We start from the raw sequence: 24448 nt of genomic DNA on the forward strand, positions 1-24448 counted from the left end.
ATAAGAAGCTTTGCATGGGACATATTGAACATCTTCCATTACTCTGGCAATATATACATAAATATTTTCCTTTGTTTAAACAAGTTCCTTGAATTATAGATGAAAATAGTGATAGAATAATCATTTTAAGACTAACTGATAGTGTTCCAACTTGAAGGTTGGTTTTGTTTGGTGAGCACAAATCTCACAACAGCCTTAAGTAATAGCATGTGAATTTAACAGGTAAAGGATAAGGGGGCAGTTTAATTTTTTTTCTTGGTTGTGGGATATAAGAAGCATAGAAGAGTTTTGACAATGTGAGCATATATCAACCAATTTCCTTGATGTTTAGTATCAAATTAAACAGAAAATTATGGAAAAGTTATTTTGTAGAATGAAATTTATTAAATAGATTTTGGAGCATGAAATGATTTCACCAAATCGTCTAAAATTTCACTTCTCTTGTTGTGTGAGGTCCTCCCTGCAGACCCTTGGGAAAAGGTTTGGGAATGGATTTCAAGGGTCCTTTGCCTGCTCTACCCCTCTTGGTAGAAAAAATAGGCTCTGGTCTCCTTGGTAAATTATCCCACTCAGAGTGGAAGGCTTACAATCTAGCCTCCACAGCTGAAGGGCAAAGGACAGGCACGTAGCCAAAAATTTTCTTCAGTGGGGGCTTTGATGATATGCATGAGTGTTGACTATATTAATAATTTGCTACTAACTTGCATGCATACTTAATCCATTTATTTTATTACAAAGGCTATTAATGCCATAAATGTGATGCTAGAAGCTAAAGACAAATTTGTTTCTGCTGAAATTGCCATAATCATTATGGATTCATATCCAGGATATTTGATCCCAAAATACATTTGACTTTGCGAAAAATTTTTACATTTGGGCTCTTGCAGCGTTTATTAATTATCTCCGATTATGAAAAAATCTTCGACGATATTCCTTAAAAAATTGAGTGTCTTCAAATTCAAACTAAGTTGCATTCAGTACATGTGTATTTTTTGCATTTTGGCTAAGACGAGTGTTTAGAGGTCTTTGTCAAAGGAAGGGTGCCCCTGGGTTAATTGTCTCCTGAGCGGATGTATGGCAGGCAGTTGCCATGAGAGGAAAAATTTTGGGGGTTCTAAAGCCTATAACCCCCTTCCTCAGCTACATGTCAGGTTATGGAAGTATGATCACAGGAGTTGTTGGATGTGAAGAACTCTGATAGCTCAAAGCAGATGGTGGTAGACGACTTTAATGGTAAAAAATTGTTTCATTTATTTCATGTATGTACAAGTGGGGCCAGGGCCCCATGTCCCTTTCCCTCTGGTATACTGTGTTCACTTATAGTGCTTTGTGTTGTTCTCAGGTATGTTGCGAGGCTGTTAGCAGTGGGTCTTCCTGCAAGCAAGCCACCATGGGAACTGAGAGTAGTGAAGGGATATGGCAAGCACCTGGACACAGTGGCTGTGGTTCGTGTGCATCAGTCGCTGGCCGACGGAATGTCACTTGTGAGGCTCTTGTGTCATGCCCTGGCAGATTCCAGGGTCCTTCATGTGCCTCAGGTAATGGCAACAATAGTATTCAGTATCATCAGTGAAAATCCACTTTAAAGAGGTACAGATGCTCCTCCTGAAAATATTTAGCCTTCACTAAGCGAATTTATCTTTATCTGATTTTGTCTTGTTTTTTTTCTATGCTAGTGATATCATTTTGAGTATACCAGGACTAGCCATGGAGATAACTTTATAGGAGTTAACCAAAACCAAATCCTGGTCAAGGCAAATGATTTTTAAACTGTGGATTTTTTGCACAATTGGTGATTTCATATTATTTCTTTTATTATTTTATATCCTATGGATCCATTTCCACTCATATAGCTGGATTCTGGTTGGAATCCACCTAGCAATACCAAGTGTGTAAATAAAAATTCAGCTATACTTTTTATTTTTTATGTTGCTGGTATTACTTTCGACTTTTTAAATTATTTATTAAGTTTTTAGCGTTATTAAGGAGATTTTATATTTCAATACATATGCATTTTGGTAATTTATTTTTATAAATTGCTGATTATCAATGAAGATTATATAAGTTTCAAATTTTAATTGTGCACTTTGATCACCATCCTTTTCAACTGCTGCAGCTTCCTATCTAGTTTTTCACAAATTTCACCTTGCTCTTGCAATAATATTCACTAGTTATTTACCATTTCATCCGATCATCATCACCTGACATTTCATCTAGGTAATGCTGGTGCTAGCGTGCAATATGATATATACTAATGCATTTGAAAATGGCCTTGGCATAAATTTAACCATGATCAAACTGTAAGATTTGATTAAAATGTATGAATTAGTTTCTATCATCCAAGTATGGAAAATAGAACAAACAATGCCAGCACATGCAGAGATTGATAAAATTTTTTAAAAGTTTGGATCCATTGAGCTCATCCCTGACTCATTTCTCTTAATCTTGTCCGAGATAGCAGCCCCATTTTGGCGGGCAGTCCTTCTCACTCAACGCAGTGAGGGCGTGCTTGGCTGGTCCATTGACGCTCTTGCTGTGGTTGCTACTGCTCGTTGCGGGAGGAGTTAAGGGAGGGGGAGGTGGTTGGTGGAGTGACTGCAACCCCCTGACACACAGGACCTCGTGGACAGGAAGGATAACACTCTCATGGTCAGCAACCATTGCTCTGCCCAAGATCACCAGGGTGAAGCATGTCACGAGGTCAACTGTGAATGATGTCCTGATGGCAGCCCTTGCGGGGGCCGTGAGAGGGCTCCTGCAAGGATGTGGCATCCGTCAGCCACCCAATTTAAGGGTAAGAGGATCAATTTTTGCATCAGTCATGTCTAGTGAATATCTTTTATCATTTCTAGGATAAAAATCGTTCTTTATTACAGTGGTTACTCATATTGACTTTCATGATTGCCCACTGAAGTCAATCTATAAATTGTATACTTACCTAATTGTAATGGCTGACTCAAGTGGAGTCACTGTTAAGCATTTTTGTTAGCATGCAAGGTCAACTGTGGCCTCTTTAAATTTTTCTATAGTAATAATACTTACAATAATTTTCAGAATGGAATGAAATTTTTTAATAGCATAAGGCACACACCAGATAGGCTGGGTAAAAATTTGAATTATTGGCATATTTTAGAAGTACTTATTTACTTATACTTATTATTGCTTCATTACGTGACTGTTCTTTGGATCACCATTGCTTCAATTTCTTATCCTGTTCTCCAAACACTACCCTAATCTCTCTCTAAAACTATTCCTTCTATTCTCTTGACTATGCTTACCGTTAAAGCATCTTATTTTTTAATGGAATGGGTGCAAAAGATGCAGAGGAAGCATGACACAGTAGCCCAAGAAAATCATTATGAAAGGATCAAATATATCTTTCAATTACTCTTTGAATTCTCCCCTTCATTTAGGCAGATAATCAAAACTTCACTTAAGCTCCTTTTCGAGTAATATCATTATTGTGTTTATACCTTCTTTTAGGTGGTTTTGCCTGTTGATCTACGAAGTGATATCTCCTCCCCAAAGCCAACCTCCCGTATGGGTTGCAAGGTAGCCCCTGTTGTTGTGGCATTGCCTGTTGCCATTGAAGGAGCTGTACCTCGCTTGTGGGCAATGCGGAAGAGTCTGGAAGCCCTGAAATCTTCGCCCGAGCCTGTTGTGGTGTATGGTGCTACAGCAGCACTAATGGCTCTTCTTCCTCAGAAATGGGCATGCAAGGTCATCGGCACACCATCAGCCACAGCTTCTCTACAATTCAGGTAACAACATGTTATGTATGTCATCTATTGGAGCAGTGGCGATCTATTGGGGACAAATGGGGTTGAAACATAGGCTAGATAAAATAAAAATTTTTGGAGGTTACCACTTTGCACAAAAATATTTAGTTATACTTAATGGTAAATTTACCTACTACATATAATGAATTGAATTACAAATTATTTTTAAACGAAGGGCAGATTTGAGTATTTTTTGGTCAAACAATCAGCCTAAAACAGCTGTTTTTGAGCTTTGAAAAGCCCAAATTTCCTTCATTCCCGAACCCTCCTTTGGCTGGGAGTAATTCCACAGACTCCCAATTTGCCCTCCCCTCCCCCCCTTTGTCCACTCCTAGATTTTCCACTGCATCAGAGAGTAAGTGTTCATAAAGGGTGGATAATTTTTCATAATGAACAATGTGTACAGTAAAATCAGTTTATTGGGGCTCTTTACATCAGCCCACTTTGCCCCACTAAAGCAGTTGGCCCATTTATTCGAAGCATTCTGAGAATATAAGTACACATGCATGGAATTTGAAATGTAAGGGAAGAGACTATTTCGGTATTAAAATAAATTCTTGTTCTACAATCTGAACATTGAAATTAACTGGGTAATATTATATGTATACATTTATTTGAAATTTGTAACGTAGATTAAAAGTTATTCATTTCTCTCAGTTTCCTTGCGTGAGAATGAGTGATTATGATTTTAACAAGTGAGACCATTGAAAGAGGATAAATGCCGAGGATTAGTTCGTTGGAGAGAGAGAATGAATGTACAAAATCAGTTTCTAGTGTTTAAATATGAATGGGTTGTTGTTATTCCAAGGTTCATTGTTCCACCAGTTTCCGGGCATCAGAATGGAAGCCAAAAAGTATCAATAATTAGCATCTAAATCAATTTTCAATAATGTCCTTCACTGAAAATGAAAGCTTCAGATGAAAGCCTGATTAATTGCAAGCCTTTGATGAAATAAATAAAGAGAGTCAAACATAAAAGTGTGTCCGGTACTTCATAATAATGTAACACCATCAAATAATTTACCAAGAGCCTGGGCAGGCTAATTATACATTTTAAACACCAAATTAAAAATGTTTGAGGCATGAGTATACTTCATCTGCTAACTATCCTAATTTAATTACTCCTGGGCTTAAACCAACATCGGATCACCACTAGGAATCTGAAATCTTCCCTTAGCCCACGAGAGAGGATTCAATTCAATAAAATGTTACCCCTTGAGAAAATTATTGTAACTATGTTTTACATGCCCTTCTATTTTCTGCCAATATCATTCTCACTATTTAAGGAGGAGAAAGTGATATACATAGTGAAAATTCCAGTTGGTTCCAAAGAATTTACTGGGCAAATGTTGCAGTGTAAAAAATATTCAGTCCATTCCTTATGGTCTTAAGGAAGTCCAGCATACAATTGATACCTATGTTATTCATAGAAGTATTTACAAATATTTGAAATTCATGCCTATGCATAGGGTGGAGGTACATTGAAAATCCATTAAATAAGATGAAAATAGAAAAAATACTAAGTTAATTGATTTAAATGAACACGGATGGGTTTTAACAGTGATTCCTAATATTGTAAGAATGAAAAAAAATTGACAAAAATAGGACCCAAATTCAGGGCACTGTTGGCATCAGCTATGGGCTGCATGCTGTAACACTAGAACTGCTGAACTTTCCAACCCCACCAAAACCGCGGCATGGGACTTTTTTGTCCCATTGACAAAATACGTTGATCCTGTCATGTTTAAGTATAATTGATGGTTTTTTGTGGTTCGTGTGAACAAAACACGTGTTTAGGTAATGTTTAAAACATTTTATTAAGTATAACAAGGAATGTAGTAAAATTATTTTGACAGCAAAAGTGTTGTTTGTCAAGAACAACCAGGTAACGTCAAGGACAGTCGACAGAGGACGTGAGTAGGTGGCTGGCGCAGTGCACAGATTATTCCCTTCTGCGCTTCTAACTGGCAGAATAACGGTATCTTTGCAACGATCCTCTTTGTAATAAACTGTTATTATGCTAAATACAAAACAAGTGTACAAAAAAAGCTGAAATTGTATGTTTTCCCCATATGGGACAAAAAAGTCCCATCCCACGGTTCTAGGTAAATCGTCGTTTTTCTTGGGAACCAAACATCGTACAATATTTTCAATATTACCATTCAAAAGAGCATAAAAAATGAATAAACATCAGTAAATTTCAAAGGGATATAACCACTAGTACATGAATGGCAAACATTTGCAAAGGGCGATGGGACAAAAAAGTCCCGTCCACGGTTCTAGTGTTAACCCACTCAGCTATGCTGTATGTTAGAAGGTAGCACACACTCAAGGGCCACTAGTCATGCCATGACAAATCTTTGCCTTCCATGTAATTTTTACCCAGTCCAGCAATTTTTCTCTGCCCCCAAAATATCAAGCACTACTCTGTTCATTTTTCTCTCTGTGCACCTTACCATCATAATTCTCCTTCAAGCCCATATCTCAAACACCTCCAGACTATTTTCATCCTGCTAAGTCCATTTTCCTCTAATTTTCTTCCCAGATCGTTGAACCACTCAATATTCTCCAGTCTGAGACCATCTGATTTTATTTAAAGCCTTGCATTCCTTGCATGCAATTATTTACAAAATATGTAGCATTGCTTTAGTCTTCATGTCACATTCCACTTACTCTTTATCTAACACATCGACCGGTCTCCGCAACCCTTTTGCCAACTGGCTAATCAATCAAATAAATAGTCACGTGCGTGAAGGACGTCTATGACGTCACGAAAATAAGCCCAAAATATTTTCGTAAAATAAAAATAAAAACAGAGTTTCAGCGTTAAATGAATAAATAAGATTACATTAAAATTAAATTTAATATTTTACATTAAAATTATTTGAATATTACTTCATTCATTTAAAATAATATAGTTTTATAAAGAACTTTCATTGCAGTTTCAGTGCATGGGCCCTTTTGACTTTCCACCGGTTTCAATGCTCCGTTCGACCAAGTGACAACGGTACAATGTCATTTACACCCCTCATGTTAACCATCACCTGACTATTGATTAGCCAGTTATTTATTATTATATTTATTATTAATTATTACTAACTATTTATTTATTTATTATTATCATTTGCGAATCTCACAAATATGAACAGCATCCCCTACCTGTTTAAACTCCTGCCTCTAGCTCATCCTATGTCTTCTCTGCCACATCGTCCACACACAGCAAAGGTGACAATGGACAGTTTGTACACGCGTACTTCAAGTAAAATCTCATGCAACATCTTTGAGATGATGCTAGATGATATAAATGTGTGATGCTAATGGTCCAGGACAAACTCTGTATGGTTTGAAGTTTCGTATGCTTGGTAGTGGGAATAGTATTCTGCCTTAGCAACACATTTATAGTTCTTTCAGTCTTAGATAATTGTATCCTGTATGAATAGTCAACATGAAGGTATGAATCAAAATACATAGGGAGAATACAGTTATAAATACATGTATGTATATGTATTTTTGGACTATGAGGTATAGCTTGGCCAATAGAACATGGTCGACTTTGGATATGGTCCAATCAATTATGCATGATTTTGAGGTGTAAGATTGCATACTTAAGTATGAATATGTATGCATCATTCTTCCCCACTTAGGAGTGCAGTTGACCCTTGGCACATCAACTTTTGATGAAAATATGAAAAAATATTTGCTTATTATGACTTCAAACATTTTTCATAAGTCGCAATAACAGAGTCAAATGATATATTTACTATGGGAGACAAGTATTTGTACCAAATTTCAAAATAAATCTGAGTGGTAATGGGTTTACTCCACTCAAAACTGGTGCTGGATAACCCTCATAGATTTTGTTCTAATTAGAATTTACTTTTCTTGTTAGTGCTCTTCCAGGTCCTCCAAGCACTCTTCTGGTTGGGGGCTACCCTTTGAAGGGTGTTTTTCCTATCTTACCTGCTCCAGAGGGACTAGGCCTGTCTGTTTCAGCCTTTACATATGCTGACCAGGTTTATGTGACTGTGGCAGCTGACTCAGGCCTTGCATCAGCAGCAAAGGCTCTCCTGACACACCTTCAATCTCAGGTAAGAAATCAAGAAGATATGCAAAAATCATGTATTTGCATTGCTGTTTTTGATTCCTCTTCGAATTCTGGGTGATTCTGGGTGATAAAAATTCAAATTACATACATATATTGTTTGAAGCTGAAGCTTAAGGAAGATAAGTAATGAGTCCTATACATGCTCACAAGCTACATTGAGAGAGTTATTGTCATCATAATGTCAATTCTGCAGGTCAGATATGGCCAATGTTGTCATTTTTGGTTTAACCTGGAAACAGCTGAGAAAAAATTTTCTTTGAATTAAATGAGTAACGAAACTACATCCAAATTTTATTCTAGTTGCACTCATAATTATGGATACATACACAGAATGATACCATTAGGTCATTACATACATATTATTAAAATAATCTACAAATGAAGGTAGGTTTCCATGGAGACTTACGAAGTAATCTGGCAGCCTTCCCTTCCTTCATTTACTTCCCTCTTCAATTTACAGTTAGGCCTATTCCCTTTCATTCTATCTAAAAAGCCCATTCTGTCCTTCTTTTATCCAACATTCTACCCTCTAACACTGTCTTCAATATCTCCTCCCTGCTTAGAAATCACTCCATCCATACCTTCTGTCTCCACCGTATCTCATATAGAAGCGGCCTCTCCTCACCCACCATGTCCAGCACTTCTTCATTCCTCTTCCTTTCCATCCATTTCACCTTCTCCATTCTTCTCCGCACCCACATCTGGAATGCCTCCAGCTTTCTCATGTCCTCCTTCCTTAGTGTTCATGTTTCTGCACCGTAAAGAGTTACACTCCAGATCAAACTCTTCACTAACCTTTTTTTGAAACTCATACATAACTATCCTCTCATTAGCTCCTTCCTTTTCATGAACACTCCTTTGCTAATTTAATCCTCTTCCTGATCCCCTAGCAGCTGCCATTAGGCCATTAAAGGGTCACAATGTATATAGTTATGAAGACTATTCAGAATTTCAGTTTTTATTTTTAAAAGTTATAACTTCAAAAAAATTTTGCTGTAACTAAATATAAATATGTACCCACGTAATATTCCAAAATTATAATGAATAAAAATTTATTAACGAGGTCAAAGGCAAAGAAAAATGAACAGGGCACAATTTAAAAGCTTCACTGGATCATTGCTACATAACATAAAAACAGAATATGTTCTGTCCTATGCTGCATTTCAAGCATTACCATATAATCACACTGACTGTATGTGTACAGATTTTATGGGCTTACTGTCATCACTGGTGTGTGGTTTTTGTAAGGCTGTTGCGCCCAATGCAAATTAGAACACTCTGCCACACAAGATACTAATTGCACAGTTGCCGCATAGCATGTTGCTAAATTTACCTTTCCTTTATTTATTTTTCCAATTGATTAACAAATTAATATTACTAAATTAATATCATCAATCTTTTATAACCATCATTATCCTCTTATTCACCCTGAATGCTAATATGTGGTCATTATGCAATCCATTTAGATTGAGCTTCTCTGGCAGCTACTTCTGCATCGAAGGCTTCCTGGAGAGTTGAGGCCTCCCATTATTATGAGGCACTCAGACCTTACCCGACCAAGTGTACAAGAGGTAAGCACTAACAGTTTTTTCAAGTACACCATAAGAGAATTTTAGCAAATTTATAGCTCTTTTTCATGCTATAAAATGTCATACATTATGTTATGAGCTATCACTCCTCCATGAACTTATGATTATTGTGAGTTATTTCTTCTTAATAACACCTTCATTCTAACAAATGTTTATCATTCTCTCTCCATCTTTAGGTTTTGAGTTTTTAAGTTTATTTTCTTTCACCATGATTTTTTAATCCTTTTACTGCCTGCTGATTTTTGGTGGGATGTGTGAAAATGCCTAGGCTGTTTTGAATTTAAGATTTCAGATTTTTAATTATGTATTTATGGGACTTAATTTTATTTAGTTCCTCTGCATTTTTTGCTGTAGTGAAGATATGTATAGGGTAAAAATCATTTTAAAAACATCACGGCTGAAAATAAATTTAAAAAATAAAGAAGTACATAACTATTTAATTATTTTTAGAGTAGGAAATTGGGCCAATGAATTTGCCGCGCATCCATTGAGGGTTAAAATATTAGCCTGCTGATAGTAGGAGGGTCAGTTAAATGTTCACTTTAAAGTGAGAAAATTCTACCGATGGAAATTCATTTGCCATGATGGGTATTCGAACCCTTATCCTCCAATTTTGTGCAAGGTGTTAATCAACTTGATACACCAAGACACCTTTTTTCTCATTGGAGTTTTGTTGGCTATTTAGAGGACAAGAAGATTTATCCTGCCTCAAGGCAGCTTGTTTGTGGGCATAATGCTACATTGTCCTGAGGCTAAAGCCAGAACTTCATACATCAGGGGATTCACTATGGACATTATTTTAAGGAGTTAACTGTGGGCTATCCAGTGATGCAAATTTTGCGGGGTCACCAGCAAATAATTGTGGATTAGCCCCCTCGTTTAATTTATGGAAAAATTAAAAGCATGCCAATCTTTAAGATGGCTCTTCAATGAAAGTGTTTATTTCATCAGCTCAACAAAAAATACGTGTATTGAAATAATTGAATACTAAAATATTTTGAATGCTTAAATAATTGAATATTTCAAAGTCACTTACCTATGCATATAAGAGCTCAAATATATTATAGCTGAGAGGTATTGCATACAACCAAGGGGCCATGGAAAGTAATAAACTCTGACCCCCCAAAACCGCGGAGGAAACAAAATTCCACAGAGGAAATGTTGTATCCCTTGACCAGGATTCGGACCCAGAACACCACCTTAATATCCCAAATGCCTTGGTGTGAATGTGTGATGCAAATTCATGCCACAAATTTGGTAGATGCACGTGCAATTACCAGTCATTCAATTTCCTCAATTGAATTTTTGCACTTTAATGCAAACTTGCCGGTGAATATGTAAAGGTTTTCCCAGGGGTGAATCCAGGATTTTTTTATGGGTGGGGGGTAAAAGGATCTGATAGGTCATCTCATATTTGAGATTAAAAACAAAATACAACTATTATTGTATTAAATATTTTCTTTACTTTGATATGAAAGTTATGTATTAATATTAAATTAAATGACTGAGGCTCCGTAAAACAAAAAATAAAACCAACTTAATGATAACCATATTAAAAATCTTGTCTATTTTTTAAGCATCTGGGGGGGGGGGCACGTGCCCCCTCCCTAAATCTGCCTACGAGTATGCCATTGGCTAGCTGGTGGCTATTTGCTGAAAAAGATCTGTTATGTTTTACCACATAGGTTAACATAAAATATATCTGGGGCTTATTTTTCTGACAAGTGTATCTTTCTCTACAGATCCAGACAAGGTTGTACCATGTACAAATGGAGCTGCAGAAGTTAAGCCTTCAGGTGGTGGCATCGTCATGTCATCAGTCAATAAAAGACTTAGAAAATCCAAGTTCAAGTGCCAATGGGAGAGGGAAGAGGGATAGACCACAGGAAAATACTGCTCAAGGTGGGGAGTTTTTAAAAGGTGGTGTGATAGTAGATAGGGGCCAGAATGGTGTGGAGAACTCAAAAGACAGTGTGGTTGTTCAGGTTGAATCTGAGGAGGTGATAAAAGTACAGGAAAATGGGGTGCATACTGCAACACAAGAGGAATCGCTGACAATGGCCAGGCTCCGTCTTTTGAAGGCAGAGTTTGTTGAGCTGTTGACAGAGTTGAGGAAAAGGAGATCCCTTGTGGAGGGCTCAGATTCACTGATATTTGAGGTGGGTATTACCAGCCATTAGTCCACAAATGATTATCATTGTTAGATTAGATATAGAAATTTGATGACCAAGAACTTGCAATAATGGGAATGTTTTTTTTTGGATCTCAAATCTGAAGTTTTAAGAGACATTTTCAGTATTAAATGATGCTTGACACATTGTTGAAATCAATAATTTGCAGGATTATAATATTTTACATCTGGCTTAGGTTTTATATGACTACCTTTTGGAAAGCAATTAATGTATGTGCCTTTTTTTATGATATTATCTCTTTTTAGAAAAATTCCTGTAAACTTAATCATGATATAATTTTAAACTCATCCCTACCTATCTGATCCATATCATTTTTATTTCATTTAACTATTTTAGTTGATTTTTTTCCTACAAATTCTGTTTAACTTTCTAAGTAGTCTGTAGTTGGTTTCAGTGATTATTTCATCTTAAGTCATCGATGGGCATTATCCATCTCTAGGGCTTTCAAAATAACATTATCATCCGCCAAAAGATGCATAAACTTTGACTTCAATAACACATTTCTAGATCAGTACTGTTCTAATGGGTGGAAGATTTTTGAACCTATCACAGAAAATTTATAATGAAAATTAAAAAGTCTGTTAACCCCCCAGATGGGTATCCCGCAGTTTAGTAAACATCCATTTTCTTAGTCCCACGATTCCTATCACATGATTTGCTCAAGGATTTTCTTTACTTTGAACTGCAAATAGCTAATATTGTAACGTACAGGCATTGAGGAATCGGTTAATTAAAACTGCAGTGAACTGCGTTGCGTGAGAGGCACACATTGACTGCCGTCGACTCAGCCGGTTTCAGCCGACTTCGGTCGGACTCAGTTTCCCAGCCTTCCTTGTACATCCAGGGACTTGATACCTGAGGAAGTGGCGCGAATGTTAGCCAATCACATTTATTCATTTTTTCATGCATTACATTCATTCATTTTCATACATTACAAGTATAATCTGCCCTCAGCAATCCAATCTTTATGTTTGGTTTATGAGAATAGAGCTTACCACAGACTATGCCACTGGCATGTATTTTCACATGTATTGTGTAGGAGCAGGAACGGTCTAGCCAGGTTGGCTGGTCGGCAATTGCCGAGGTCCCTGAGCTTAAGGGACTCCCACAACACTCTCTTCTATCGTTCAATGTATATGAAGGGTGCAATAAAAAAGACATTAAATTACTTGAACCAAGTTTTTCATGCAATTATAAATTCAATGTTATCATCAGTTGCATTATTCACTACATACTCAGTTTAAAAATATTATATTAAAAAATAAATAGAATAAACCACTCAGAACATAAAAGAGAACCTGATGCTTCATTGAAAGGATGATTCAAAAAAGTTATTTTGGAGCATTTTTGATTTTAGAGCAGTTTGAAGGGACAAATTCAATTCAATAAATAGATAATAGAACCATAATACATTATTAAATTTTATAAGCTATGAGATTCTCGCTTTTCATTGTATGTATTTTTTTCTCATGAAATTTCTCTGATTATCTTATATCTAGTTTTTTAAGAGCCTAAATAGCATTCAAATCTATTTCGGGGCATGCAATTTCTTAAAATTTTCGGGGGGAGTCCAGAACCCCCATGTACCATGTATGAATCCAGTGCCCTCAAATCTTCTGTTAAGGAGGGGCCTGCTGACAGCACTCAACCATCCCAGATGGCCCCTGTGTTGGAGGGCTCTTTCCTCCCCTGTGCCATCTCACACTTTGAGTATTTTGTTTGGAGGTGTCTGAAGGCTTCACCTGGTACCTATATGAACCCGGGATCCTTTAAACAGCAGGCAAATGCCCTACCATCTAGGTTATCATGCTCCCCTTACAAGCCTAGGTGTCCCCTAATGAAATATTTTTTTAAACTGATGAACACAAAAAAATACCTATCTGAAGGGTTGTATAGGTTACAACAAAACATACTGTTATGAAAAGATTAGTTACATATTTATATGGTTGGTGTGGGAAAAGTTTATTTCCATTAGCTTTGAAAGCACTGCCACTCCATAGTAACAAAGATTAGGTGCATATTTTCTTTTCGTCCTTAAAAATTGCTGCAATATATTTATATGTAGTAGGCATATCCATGAAAATGAAGTTGATTTTGATGATATTTTTTTGCTGAGTTAAATACCCTTCCCACAGACTTTTATCTACGTGGGGTAAATAAGAGTGAACTGATAGACTCCATTGGTGGGAACAACTGCATTACTGCTCCTTATTCTGCTAGGTGGTAGCACATTACAAAAAAGTAACATCCTATGCATACAGTAAATACAAATTGTTTATGATGACATGCATTATTTGCTCGCTATTTGCTGTGAATCTGACAAATTTTAGACACTTTAAACAGGGTAGTTTCCTTAATCAAAGAAAACGAAAGGCATTGATTGCGATTCGTTACCCACCATTAGTGTATTTTTGATATACAAATTATTTGTTTTAGAAATCGCAGTTTAGATGTATGTTCCCAGATGGCACAGAATCCTCCGTATCTAATTCGTATGCAGATAGCATCCATTGACGAAAAGCGATGGAGCGGTAGTCAATGGATACTATCTGCATACGAATTAGATACGGAGGATTCTGAGCCGTCTGGGTTAATGGTCAATTTTAACCTCATTTGAAAAAGGCACCCTTGAGATGCTACTCCACGTGACGTCATAGGGGCCTAGATGCTATATGAGCAGTCAGGAGTTTTACATCATCTCATATTACCATTGCATGCATGAGGCACAGAGCTCAGGGAAACATCTCTTATTAATCACCTATTAAAATTGCTTTTGGTTGGAAAGTTTCCTTCGTTTGACAGGGTGTTAATTATCCTTATTTAAGCCAAGCGCTATCTGCTAGCAGGGTACTCTACGCTACCGCCATGCTCCGCAGCAAGCAGCCTGCATCATAGCGGTGTTCATAGCCTCGCACCCAGCATTCATACTTAGCCATCGTGTTTTCACGTGCTTGAAAATTTTCTTTTTTCATTTAATCGTGAAAAATAGATATTGTCATTTACAAATCTAAAAGCATGAAATATTTACTCCAGGAGTAATAATATTTCAATTTAGGCAATAAAAAATCGTATGAAACCATCCCATTGCCTCAAATCTTACCATAAATTCAATTCTTCACTTAGGAGTTGACCCTCCCTATACATCCTCCTGCAGTTTTCTCGAGCTACTTTATTTCTAATCTCCACCCACTATTGCTACCATTTGGGCTCCCATATTTGAATCAGAGATTAGGGAGGAGAATATGTTCAAGTTTAGTGAAGAAGAGATCGGCTTATTTCAAAAGAAGTTCCTTGGCTTTTGGCATATATTCTTGAAGACTCAAACGTGCATCTTAGTTAAAAATGTGGAATAGATAAAAAATAAGCTTTGACAGCTTGAAGAAATGGAAGAGTATGGGGCATAATGAGCTATTATGAGGATGTAACACATGCTCAAAGGGGCATGTGCGGTAAATTTTGAAAGGTTACTTCTGAAAGCACTGTTTTTATGCATGCAGGGGGTGAAATAAGGTCCAAATAAATTAATCTAAATTTTAGTAAAAATTTTTATTGGAGTTAACCATCATTAGGAAGCAGCTTGGGTGAGATGGAATCCCAAATATTGGGTGTGACATGTTACTTCTGGACTTAAAGTGATGGTGCCTGTAGGAGACATAATTACCACTATTGGAACATGGCCACAAATTGAAAATACATATGTATGTATTCTGTTTAATAATGGGAACTGTGTTGAATGAAAGAAAATCTACTGTATTCTCAATTCTAGTCGTGGTGCATGTCTTTGATATCTTTGAGGTTTGTTTTATTTTCTTATTTTGGGAAGTGTGCATCCCTTCCCTAATCAATGATTTTGTTAACTTCTTGTAGTATTGTACTTGTACTATGTACTTTTTGTATTGTTGTTTCTAAGTTGAATTACTTTTGTTGCCTAGTTTTGTTAAATTGTATTATATCCTGTTTTTTATTACTTGCCTTTATCCATGTGACTTATTGAATACCATCCCCTATTTACAATTATAATCAAGTTATGAAACCCTGGGGAAAATGTGTGATACTGTAGCCATGCTTACAGTGTGATGTGCCTACACAAAACAATTTGGACTGTGGCTGTGCTAAAATAGGAAGTACTGCAATGGGGGATTTTGTTAATTTTTGCGAATTTTGTCATCACTTGGACCATTAAGGTTGGCAACTCACCGATACATCCTGTGATATTGCCACCTCATAACATTAAAAAAATTTTAGAGTCGGTGCCACTCTCAGGGGCCTTATGTCTTGGAGTGGAGAGGAAATGGAGAAACACAGGACAGGCACTGTTTAGGACCACTGTAGCTAGGAACTACCCTTAAGGCAATTTATTGAGAGGCTCTCACAGTTTAGTTGAATGTGGTACTCTGTCAGTATTTGCTGCTACTTATATCCGGGCTTTTGCAACGTGAACATTAGACTTAGGCTGGCGTCAGATGGAGGTGCCACCCAGGCAGTATTAATTCAATTTTAATTGGAAAAATCCATTCTCCGGTGATGCCTGGAAATGGAGTCATGCTACTCGTGCAATGTACGCTTTTCATGCGAAATTGGTTTTCTGTGAGTAGTGGGCCAAGCTGCGGAGGATCAGTCATTTTGCAAGGCACCACATAGTCTGGGGAGATTATATGACCGACAGGTAGGTCACACTTAATTTCTGGTCAGACCACATAGGTTACCGTAGTTCATGAGAGGACATGACAGTAGTATATGGTATAGACCAGGCCCGAAGCAGAGCAAAATTTGAAAAGTTATTTTAAAATTGTTATTTAATTTTTCAAATTAAATTATTAAACAATAACATTAATTATAAGCTATTAAAAAATAACATTATCATAACTTCTTTATATCAAACATGCAGTGAATAATTTCAACTACCGAATCTCAAAAAATAGCTTACGGATGTGTTATATTTTAGTGGTGGGGGAAGCGAAATAAGCAAACTGATCTTCGCTCACCTCGAGAAAACTCCTAGTTCAGACCCTGGTATACACCAGGTTTTATGCCTCTAAATTCTCATTTTGCTTAAAGGGTAGAGCGGCAAAATAGTAAATTTCCCATCGCACATGGAAGACGTTGGGTATGACCCATCGTTGGGTCACACCACAGCAGTGGCGGCGCATGCGTATACGCATGTTGGCAAGTGCACACCCAAAGATGAATAAATTATAAAAGAAAACTATTCCTTTGCAACGCGAAGGATAAAAGTACTGTCTGCATATGCAAGAAACATGAGCCTCCGAACGCTACAGCTATCTCCTTTTCGAATTCACCGCTCTACAAGTGTGCGATCCCGTGGCATCATGCCGGGCGCATTTTCGGTCTGTGCGATCGCTTGAGGGAGCTCTGGCGGGACGAGGTAAGCGGGGGGGTATGTGGTGTTCAAAGGGGCGATGGGAGCAGACTCAAAACCATGCGAATGCGCACGCGCATGTTTTTGGTGACTGACTAGCAGGTAGTGTAGTGGTGTAGCCGCCACCTACACTACCTGCGCCCAGGATCCTAGTCCGTCTACAGAGCCATCTGTATAGCCGTTTTCTACACTACTTCCTCATAGGGTGTAAGGAAAAGAAAATGAATTTCAACTACCGTCACTTGTAAAGGTGTGTTGAGAATAATTATTTTCATACATGCTAATATTATTTCTGTTCATGCAATTTTAAGGGTAGAGTGTACCAGTGATATGTTTTGCTTGCTATGTATTCTATTACGACGAAATATGACGCTCATGGATTAGGATTAACATAATATAATTAAATCATCCTATATCTGCTCTAATGCACACCCTAGATAAATTACCACCAGCCGCCACTGCACCACAGTGAGCGTAGCAAGAGCCTTAAACCTACTCTCAAGCTGTGAACAGCAGGAAATGGGATGTATTTCAAACTTACCTCATGAATGGCTGTGTAAGTCACAGTAATTTCCATGGTTTGAAATTTCCTTGGACCAGGAATTTAGCGGTGAGCTTTTGGCTTTCAGCCCAGTGCACAGACAGCTACACTATCCCAGTTGCTTAATTTACCATAAGCTTCAGAAAAATTTCCTTGGAATGAAGGAACTTTGATAGTGGTTTGCACAATGGCCTGAAAATTCAAAGGCCCATGATTCAATGTCCAATCAAGGTAGTTTACATCCTGTTGCGATTTATATGATTTTCACCCATCTCCACAAGGCAGGTTTCAAAAGCATTACTTATGGGAGTTTCTATTAATTGTTCTTCAATGAAGACAAATACGAAATTGTTGCTTTAGACCCAACAGGAAATAACTGCCAGATGCCGGAAAATAAAAATAACTTCTAATTATGTTGAAGAAAAATTTCTCAGGATTCCCACTGGTTGTGGTATACCACAAAATTTGAAAAGTTCTTTTAAACTTTTTATTTAATTTTCAAATTAAATTATTACTCAATAATATTAATTATAAATTATTAAAAATAATATTAATATAACTTCTTTATAGCAAACACGCAGTGAATAATTTCAACTTCAGCATCTCAAAAAATAGCTTACGGACGTGTTATATTTTAGTGGTGGGGGAAGCAAAATAAGCAAACTGATCTTTGCTCACCTCAAGAAAACTCCTAGTTCAGACCCTGGTATAGACTAACCAAGTTTTAGACACGGTATACCACACTCGGTGGGAATCCCGAAAAATTTTTCTTCAATCTATACGCCGGGAAAACCTAAAATTTTTCTAATTATGTGTTATCTATGTTTTATTTTTGGCTCTTTATATGATTTGTCGTGGGCATCAGTCATCACCTTCAAGGCAAAAGAGCCTTCAATCTAAAGGGTTTGCAACACTGTAGCTTCACTTAATAGGTAGATTAATTACTTAAATTATGGAATGGTAGCAGTCCACAGCACAAATATTTACCCAAGAATTTTTTATGGAATCTTGAAGATCATCAAATAAATATGTAGTGAACCATTCAACAACCTTTTAAAGTTAGTGCATTTGTACCTCAATCAAATAATATGCATGTTGTTTCTAAGAGTATCCCAGAACCAAGAAAAGTTTCAATTTTGATGTGCCATTATCTACATCATTAAACTATTACACACCTAAGTTAGGCATATGTGTGGTGCATTGGTGCCTTCTGGCAAAATATTTTCAATGTACATTCATTTGTTAAGTATATAATTATTGTTTTAATAAAGAGAAAATCTATATTTTAACAAAAATAAGGTGTGCTCGATTTAATGTGCCTTTAAGTGAAAACTTGGATGCTTAGAGACATAGTTCATTTTCATTTTGCATTAGCGAGCATTAATTGAAAATAAAAAAAAGGATTAGGAAAATAACTTATTTATTTTTCATTTATTTTCTGTACATTCTTTTAATGATACTAGTACTTTCCAGTGGGCTAAAACTATGTAGTGTAAAGGCTTACATGTTCCAAAAAGCCTAAAGCCAACGTGGTAAGAGTGATTTCAAATTTCTCACGGTAGAGCCACCCATGCCTGGCAGGTTGAAAGGTTGGAGCCACAAACTTGTTGCAGTGGAAAGCTTTGTTGCTTCAAATGACCGCTGGAGTTGCACTGATGGACGTTACTATCAATTACTCCTAGTCAGGGCCAGCGATTCAGATAGGTGGACGGCAGAAGGGTCAGAGGCAGGAAAGATAAAGTGTACATGATGGTGTCTGTAAGGCCCGATAGTATGGGCAATTGAGAGGTAATCAGACTCCGAACACCAATTAATGTAACGGGAGTTTATTGACTCCAAAAGAACAAAATAAGTTTACAATGCACTGTAACACAGCCAATATATGATGCACTGACACTCAGGCGGCACGCACGTATCTCCTTCTCGTCATTCCTCTCCCCGTAGAACTAACAGTACTTTTCTTGCGCCCCTTACGTGGCGCTCCTCGTCCCTCTATCGGCGAGCCCTTAAATTGCCTGCTGGAGACTGGCACAGGGGCGCCACAGTGTCACATGAAAAACACTGTTGGATGAGAGAAACTTTTACCTGAAACATGAATTACAAACAAATGAGCCTCATAAACTCATCTAATAGAACTGGGCCCTTCTAGAGGGGTTTTGCTTGAGTCAGAGAATGTGTTAAGGCTCTCTCTGCTTCTATCATGTTAATACCTCATCAGGACTTAATGGCTGTATCAAAGAAAGAAGAAAAGAATACTAAGATTATGAAAAAGGAATAAGTAGCTATATAAGTTGGAACATGGAATGTTTGGACAATGATTGGAGTGGATAAGGTTTGAAATGCAAAAAGGGAGAATAGATATTTTGGGAGTATGAGAAGTGAGATGGAAGATGGTTGGAACGACTGGTGTAATTGGTAGGTACTGGGCAATATATAGAGGTGGGGAGGGAAGTAAACAAGGGGTAGCCTTTGTCTTAACCCTTTTGTGCTGCATGTAGGGTATAGATAATAAGCATTTTCATAAGCAGAAGACCTAATGTTGGGTGTAGCTGTTGTGGATTTTTCTGCGCAAACCACTGGACGTCTGCTATAGCTCACATGAGGGGAGGGAAGTGACTTCCGAGGTGGCAATTGCTGAATGCATTCAGGCACAGCCTGATACCCAACTTAGTGAAACCTTAGGGCTACTCCTCAGCAATTAAGCCCAACTCTCCCACTCATTTAAGATGATCCTTGCTAAAGGAATCCGTTGTTATCAATGGTTTTGCAATGATACATTTTGTTGCATACTACAATTTTTTAATACTTTGAAATGAATTTTTCATTTTGTTCAGCGCAAAATTAATTTAAAAAGCAAAATTTTACCATTAAAAATAACAAACTTCTTGACTTATACTCTGAGTACCTTGTGTTCACTAACTTTGTCGTTATCAACGCTAAAAATCTGTTTAAAATTCCACAATTCTTACAAAAATGTTTGTGATTTTTATAGAAGAGTAAATTATTGAAAATCAAAAGCAATATTTGGTCTATAAGAACACTGGTAACACAATAAGTTGACAGTGGACTCTAAGGGATGGGCACCCCATTGGGTTGGGTCCCGATTCAGAGGAACGAGAATACCAGGTTATTTCCATTCTAAGAAAGAACTCCATACAGAGAGGTTTAAAATATTCTTATGCTACTTGTGGCACAGAAAACATTTTCTTCTCACAGGCGCCAGTAGGAAAAGGTTTAACGAGAGGCTGGGTGAGAGAGTTGTAGGCATTGAAGAAGTGAGCAATTCTGATATAGCAATTGAGGCATGCCCTACAAAACCTTGTGGGCATTCAGGTGTTCATACCAACTAGCAATGGAGGCAAAGAATGGAGTATGAAGAGCTTGAGGAATGAGTGCACAATAATATGATTAAAAATGAGTAGAAGTATGAAAAAAAGTGAAATAACAGAAGGTTGATATGCAGCAGGGCAAAAGGAAATTAAGAATAGATAACAACATGAATCAAGGAAAGCAAGAGAAAACTGTCAGAAAAGGCAATGTGAAGAATTGGAAACTTTTCAGAGGCATGGAGAGGTAAGTTTGCTGTATACCAAGGTGATTTTGTTATTGGGTGGTGAAAGACATGTTTCTTAATATTCCTCCCAGCTAAGTATTCACTCCATTCAAACCCTATGTCTCCTTTGTACCTTGTCTAGAAGTTTCCTCTTCTTTCCTCAATGTCTAGCACATTGTTGTGTTTTCTTATCCTCTTTCCTCAGCATTCAAGTTTCTGACAATAAACCACTAGACTTCAGATTAAACTGTTGAATGGCCTTTTGTTAACACTCTTTAAATAATGATCCTCTCATTAGCTCTTTCCTTTTCTAACAAGATTCTTTTATTAATCTTTGTACCGCTATTTACATTTTTCTCAAATGTGTCACCCAAATAATTAAAAATTACTCTAAATTGGTAACACATATCAGCTTTTTTGTTATTTTACTGGGCATCAACTTACTGGAAACAATATTTTTATTGGCTCCAATATTTATCATCCCAACATAAACTATCCTTATCTCCAATTATTAACTTTATAAACTTGTTGTAATGTGACGCTGAGTTTTCAATTTTTCCCTGGTATTCCCCTCCCTAAAGTGAAACCCCCAAATTTTTTTCTGGCTACAGCCTTGTGACAGAGAATAACATTTAATATTTTGGCTTCTCAGGATGAGGAACTGGTAGGTGAACTTTGGCAACCCAGAGCCTCGTCGGCATCAAGACGCAGTCTTTCATTGGCTGGACTGATTTCAGCAGCTACTGGCCGCCCCACACCTTCAACCTCAGCTTGTGCCAGCCCCACAAGTCCCACTTCTCACTGGGATTGGGAGGCATTGCCGCAGGATGAAGCACCTCTCAATAATAAAGCTATAATTTCGACACCTGTGGATACTCCAGCCCCTATTTCTGGTGCTAGAAGACAGTCTGATTACCCAGGTAGTAATGAAGCACTTGTGATCAATGTAGCCAGTAGGGATACAGCCAATCCCAGCATTAATATTGAGGTCCAAGATATGAGATTGGAGGAATTCCGAAGAATATGTCCAACGGAGAAAGAAATATGAGTAAGTGAATAAATTAATTGATATTTTCATCTAATCCAAAGAAAGTGCAATATGGTGCTTAGAAATAATTCTCAAGTGGTTTTAGGCCAATGAACCTAAAGTTAAAAGCGTAAAGTGTTTAAGTACACATAGGTATATGATTTCCAATTCAATCATCTGTGGAAAGGTTAATAAGTTGGAAGATTCTATTTATTTTGTTGAACCTTTAGTTAGAATGATTGATTTTTCTGCATAAAAAAGAGTAATAATCATTCATTCAATTAGAATTGTGAAAGAGGGTAAAGGATGTTTTTTGAAATGCAATGCTTTTTGAGGATTTAATACATGAGAAGTAAACCGAAAATGTGAAGATCTACACAAATTGATGACATTTTTCTAAAATAACATTGGTGCTTTCAGTGCACATTTTCAGGGTATTGCACAATCTAGTCAATAAATAAAAGGTGTATACTTAGAATGGGCTATATGTTTCCCTGAGACTGACATGTTTCTTGACATGACTCAATATTTAGCACATTTGAATAGGTATTATGCCAATGACACCAATTGTATTATACAAATATTTGTATAGTGAATTTTGACAGCATTTACTTTACATGTTGCTATTGTTAGGATAAGGTGAAGAGTATTTGCAAGCTTGTTGTTAAGCCATTGTTAATTATTTTTTATTGAATGAAGAATCGATTGGTACACTTAATTTGCATTGCAATCTAAAATGCAAGAATTCTGATGTGGTCTCTTTATTTCAACTCATGCTTCAGAAACCAGTTAAACGAGGACATAAGGGCAAAGCAATTGAACATCTCGTTTGAAATTTGCTAAGTAGTCGGCATTTACAGAGCAAGTATAATGATATTGCAGCAATTGAAACACTGCAAAAAAAATTCTCAACTGAATTAATAGTAATGATTAAAAATATTTTGGTGATATTTATGAAAACACCAATAATAATCTACATAGTGCGACTTTGTAAATAGGTACTCATTTCAAAAGATTTTCATTACGAGTATGTATGTATTTCAAATATTTAAGATTACCAGTTAGCTGAAAAGAGAGGAATTATCGTTTCCTGAAATAAGTAGCAAGTTATGAATTAAAAATTTGTCTTCATTCCTCATGATGAATGAGTCATCATTTGATATGTATTCATCATCAAGTAACATCTGAATTTTAGGGAATAATGAGCAGCAAAGAGTTATTCTCTTTTACATGTATTATCAAACCTACCTTGATCTGACTACCCTATAATGCATAAGTAACTTCATTCCCTTTATGGAGGGTACATCTGCATTATTAACCTTAATTTTATTAAATATTTTGCTAACCCTTTCTTCATTTCTTCTAAATAATTACTTTGCTCTGAAAAATGTGATTGATGTGAAATAAAAGTTTTATGCTGTGGTTTATACTGGATATAGCATTTAAAAGATCATTGCTTAATCATTTCTTGAACAAATTCTTGAGCTTTAAGCATTTATTTTATTTACCATGATAATATTTAGCTCAGTATTTATTTTCAAAGTATGTAATCTATAATTGAAGGGTGGGGATTATGAGCTGCTTATGCTTAGTTTTTGGAGCACTCTCATTCCGCTGAATGCATCCACTATGTGTAACAGTATCATTGACTATCTTCTGGGTTTCCACCATGTAGATACATATTGTATATTGATGACAGTTTCACTTGGAATCTTGTGAGTGTCTTCGGTTGAAGTGTCTGAATTTCTTATTTTGCCATATTTTATATGAGTATTTAATTCTCCAAATGAGGTCTGTGATTGATCCAAATTTTATATCCTCCTCAATGGCATAGCCAGGGAAGGTTCTGGGGTGTCCGGAACCCCCTGAAATATAAAAACCCAATTGCTTTCCTCTGTAAAAGGAAAAAAAATATTGAAAAATCATGAATTTACAACATATGTATTTCTTCAATAAATGAAGTTTTTTCGATTATGAAAAGTGTTAAAATTAGTTTATAACCGTCTACTTAGTACCCTATTTTTCGAAAATTTTCCCCCTGGTTTTGGATTCTCCACCCGCATTAAATTCCTGGGTATGCCACTGATCCTCCTAAATGGTCCTGCCAGCCTGGTACCCATCCACTCCGTTAAATATGTTTGCTTTCATGACCTGTATGGATTCTATAGTTATTTATACATAATTCCATAATTATGGATCTAAAATTGATTCCTTAACAATTACCTGATAACTAAAATGAACCCATTTAATTTTAAAAGAAAAAATTCTTCACTAGGGAATCA

The 24448-nt window shown here is 36.7% G+C and overlaps 1 protein-coding gene across 4 annotated transcripts in view; it reads left to right on the forward strand.

Moving 5' to 3' along the window:
- Window positions 1–24081, forward strand: part of LOC124162275 — a 452031-nt gene extending 427950 nt beyond the window's left edge. For 3 of the 4 annotated variants that reach the window (XM_046538753.1, XM_046538752.1, XM_046538754.1), the window contains 7 exons: window positions 1343–1538; window positions 2459–2794; window positions 3484–3761; window positions 7669–7867; window positions 9351–9455; window positions 11216–11632; window positions 21792–24081. In XM_046538753.1, the coding sequence (XP_046394709.1) occupies window positions 1343–1538; window positions 2459–2794; window positions 3484–3761; window positions 7669–7867; window positions 9351–9455; window positions 11216–11632; window positions 21792–22187 (1927 nt within the window). In that variant the 3' untranslated portion in view covers window positions 22188–24081. Of the gene's footprint in view, window positions 1–1342; window positions 1539–2458; window positions 2795–3483; window positions 3762–7668; window positions 7868–9350; window positions 9456–11215; window positions 12872–21791 lie in introns of those variants that run through there. The other variant, XM_046538755.1, reaches the window with a different exon arrangement.
- Window positions 24082–24448: the final 367 nt, after the last annotated feature.

This window comes from Ischnura elegans, chromosome 7, assembly GCF_921293095.1.
Source record: "Ischnura elegans chromosome 7, ioIscEleg1.1, whole genome shotgun sequence".
NCBI classification, from domain to species: Eukaryota; Metazoa; Arthropoda; class Insecta; order Odonata; family Coenagrionidae; genus Ischnura; species Ischnura elegans.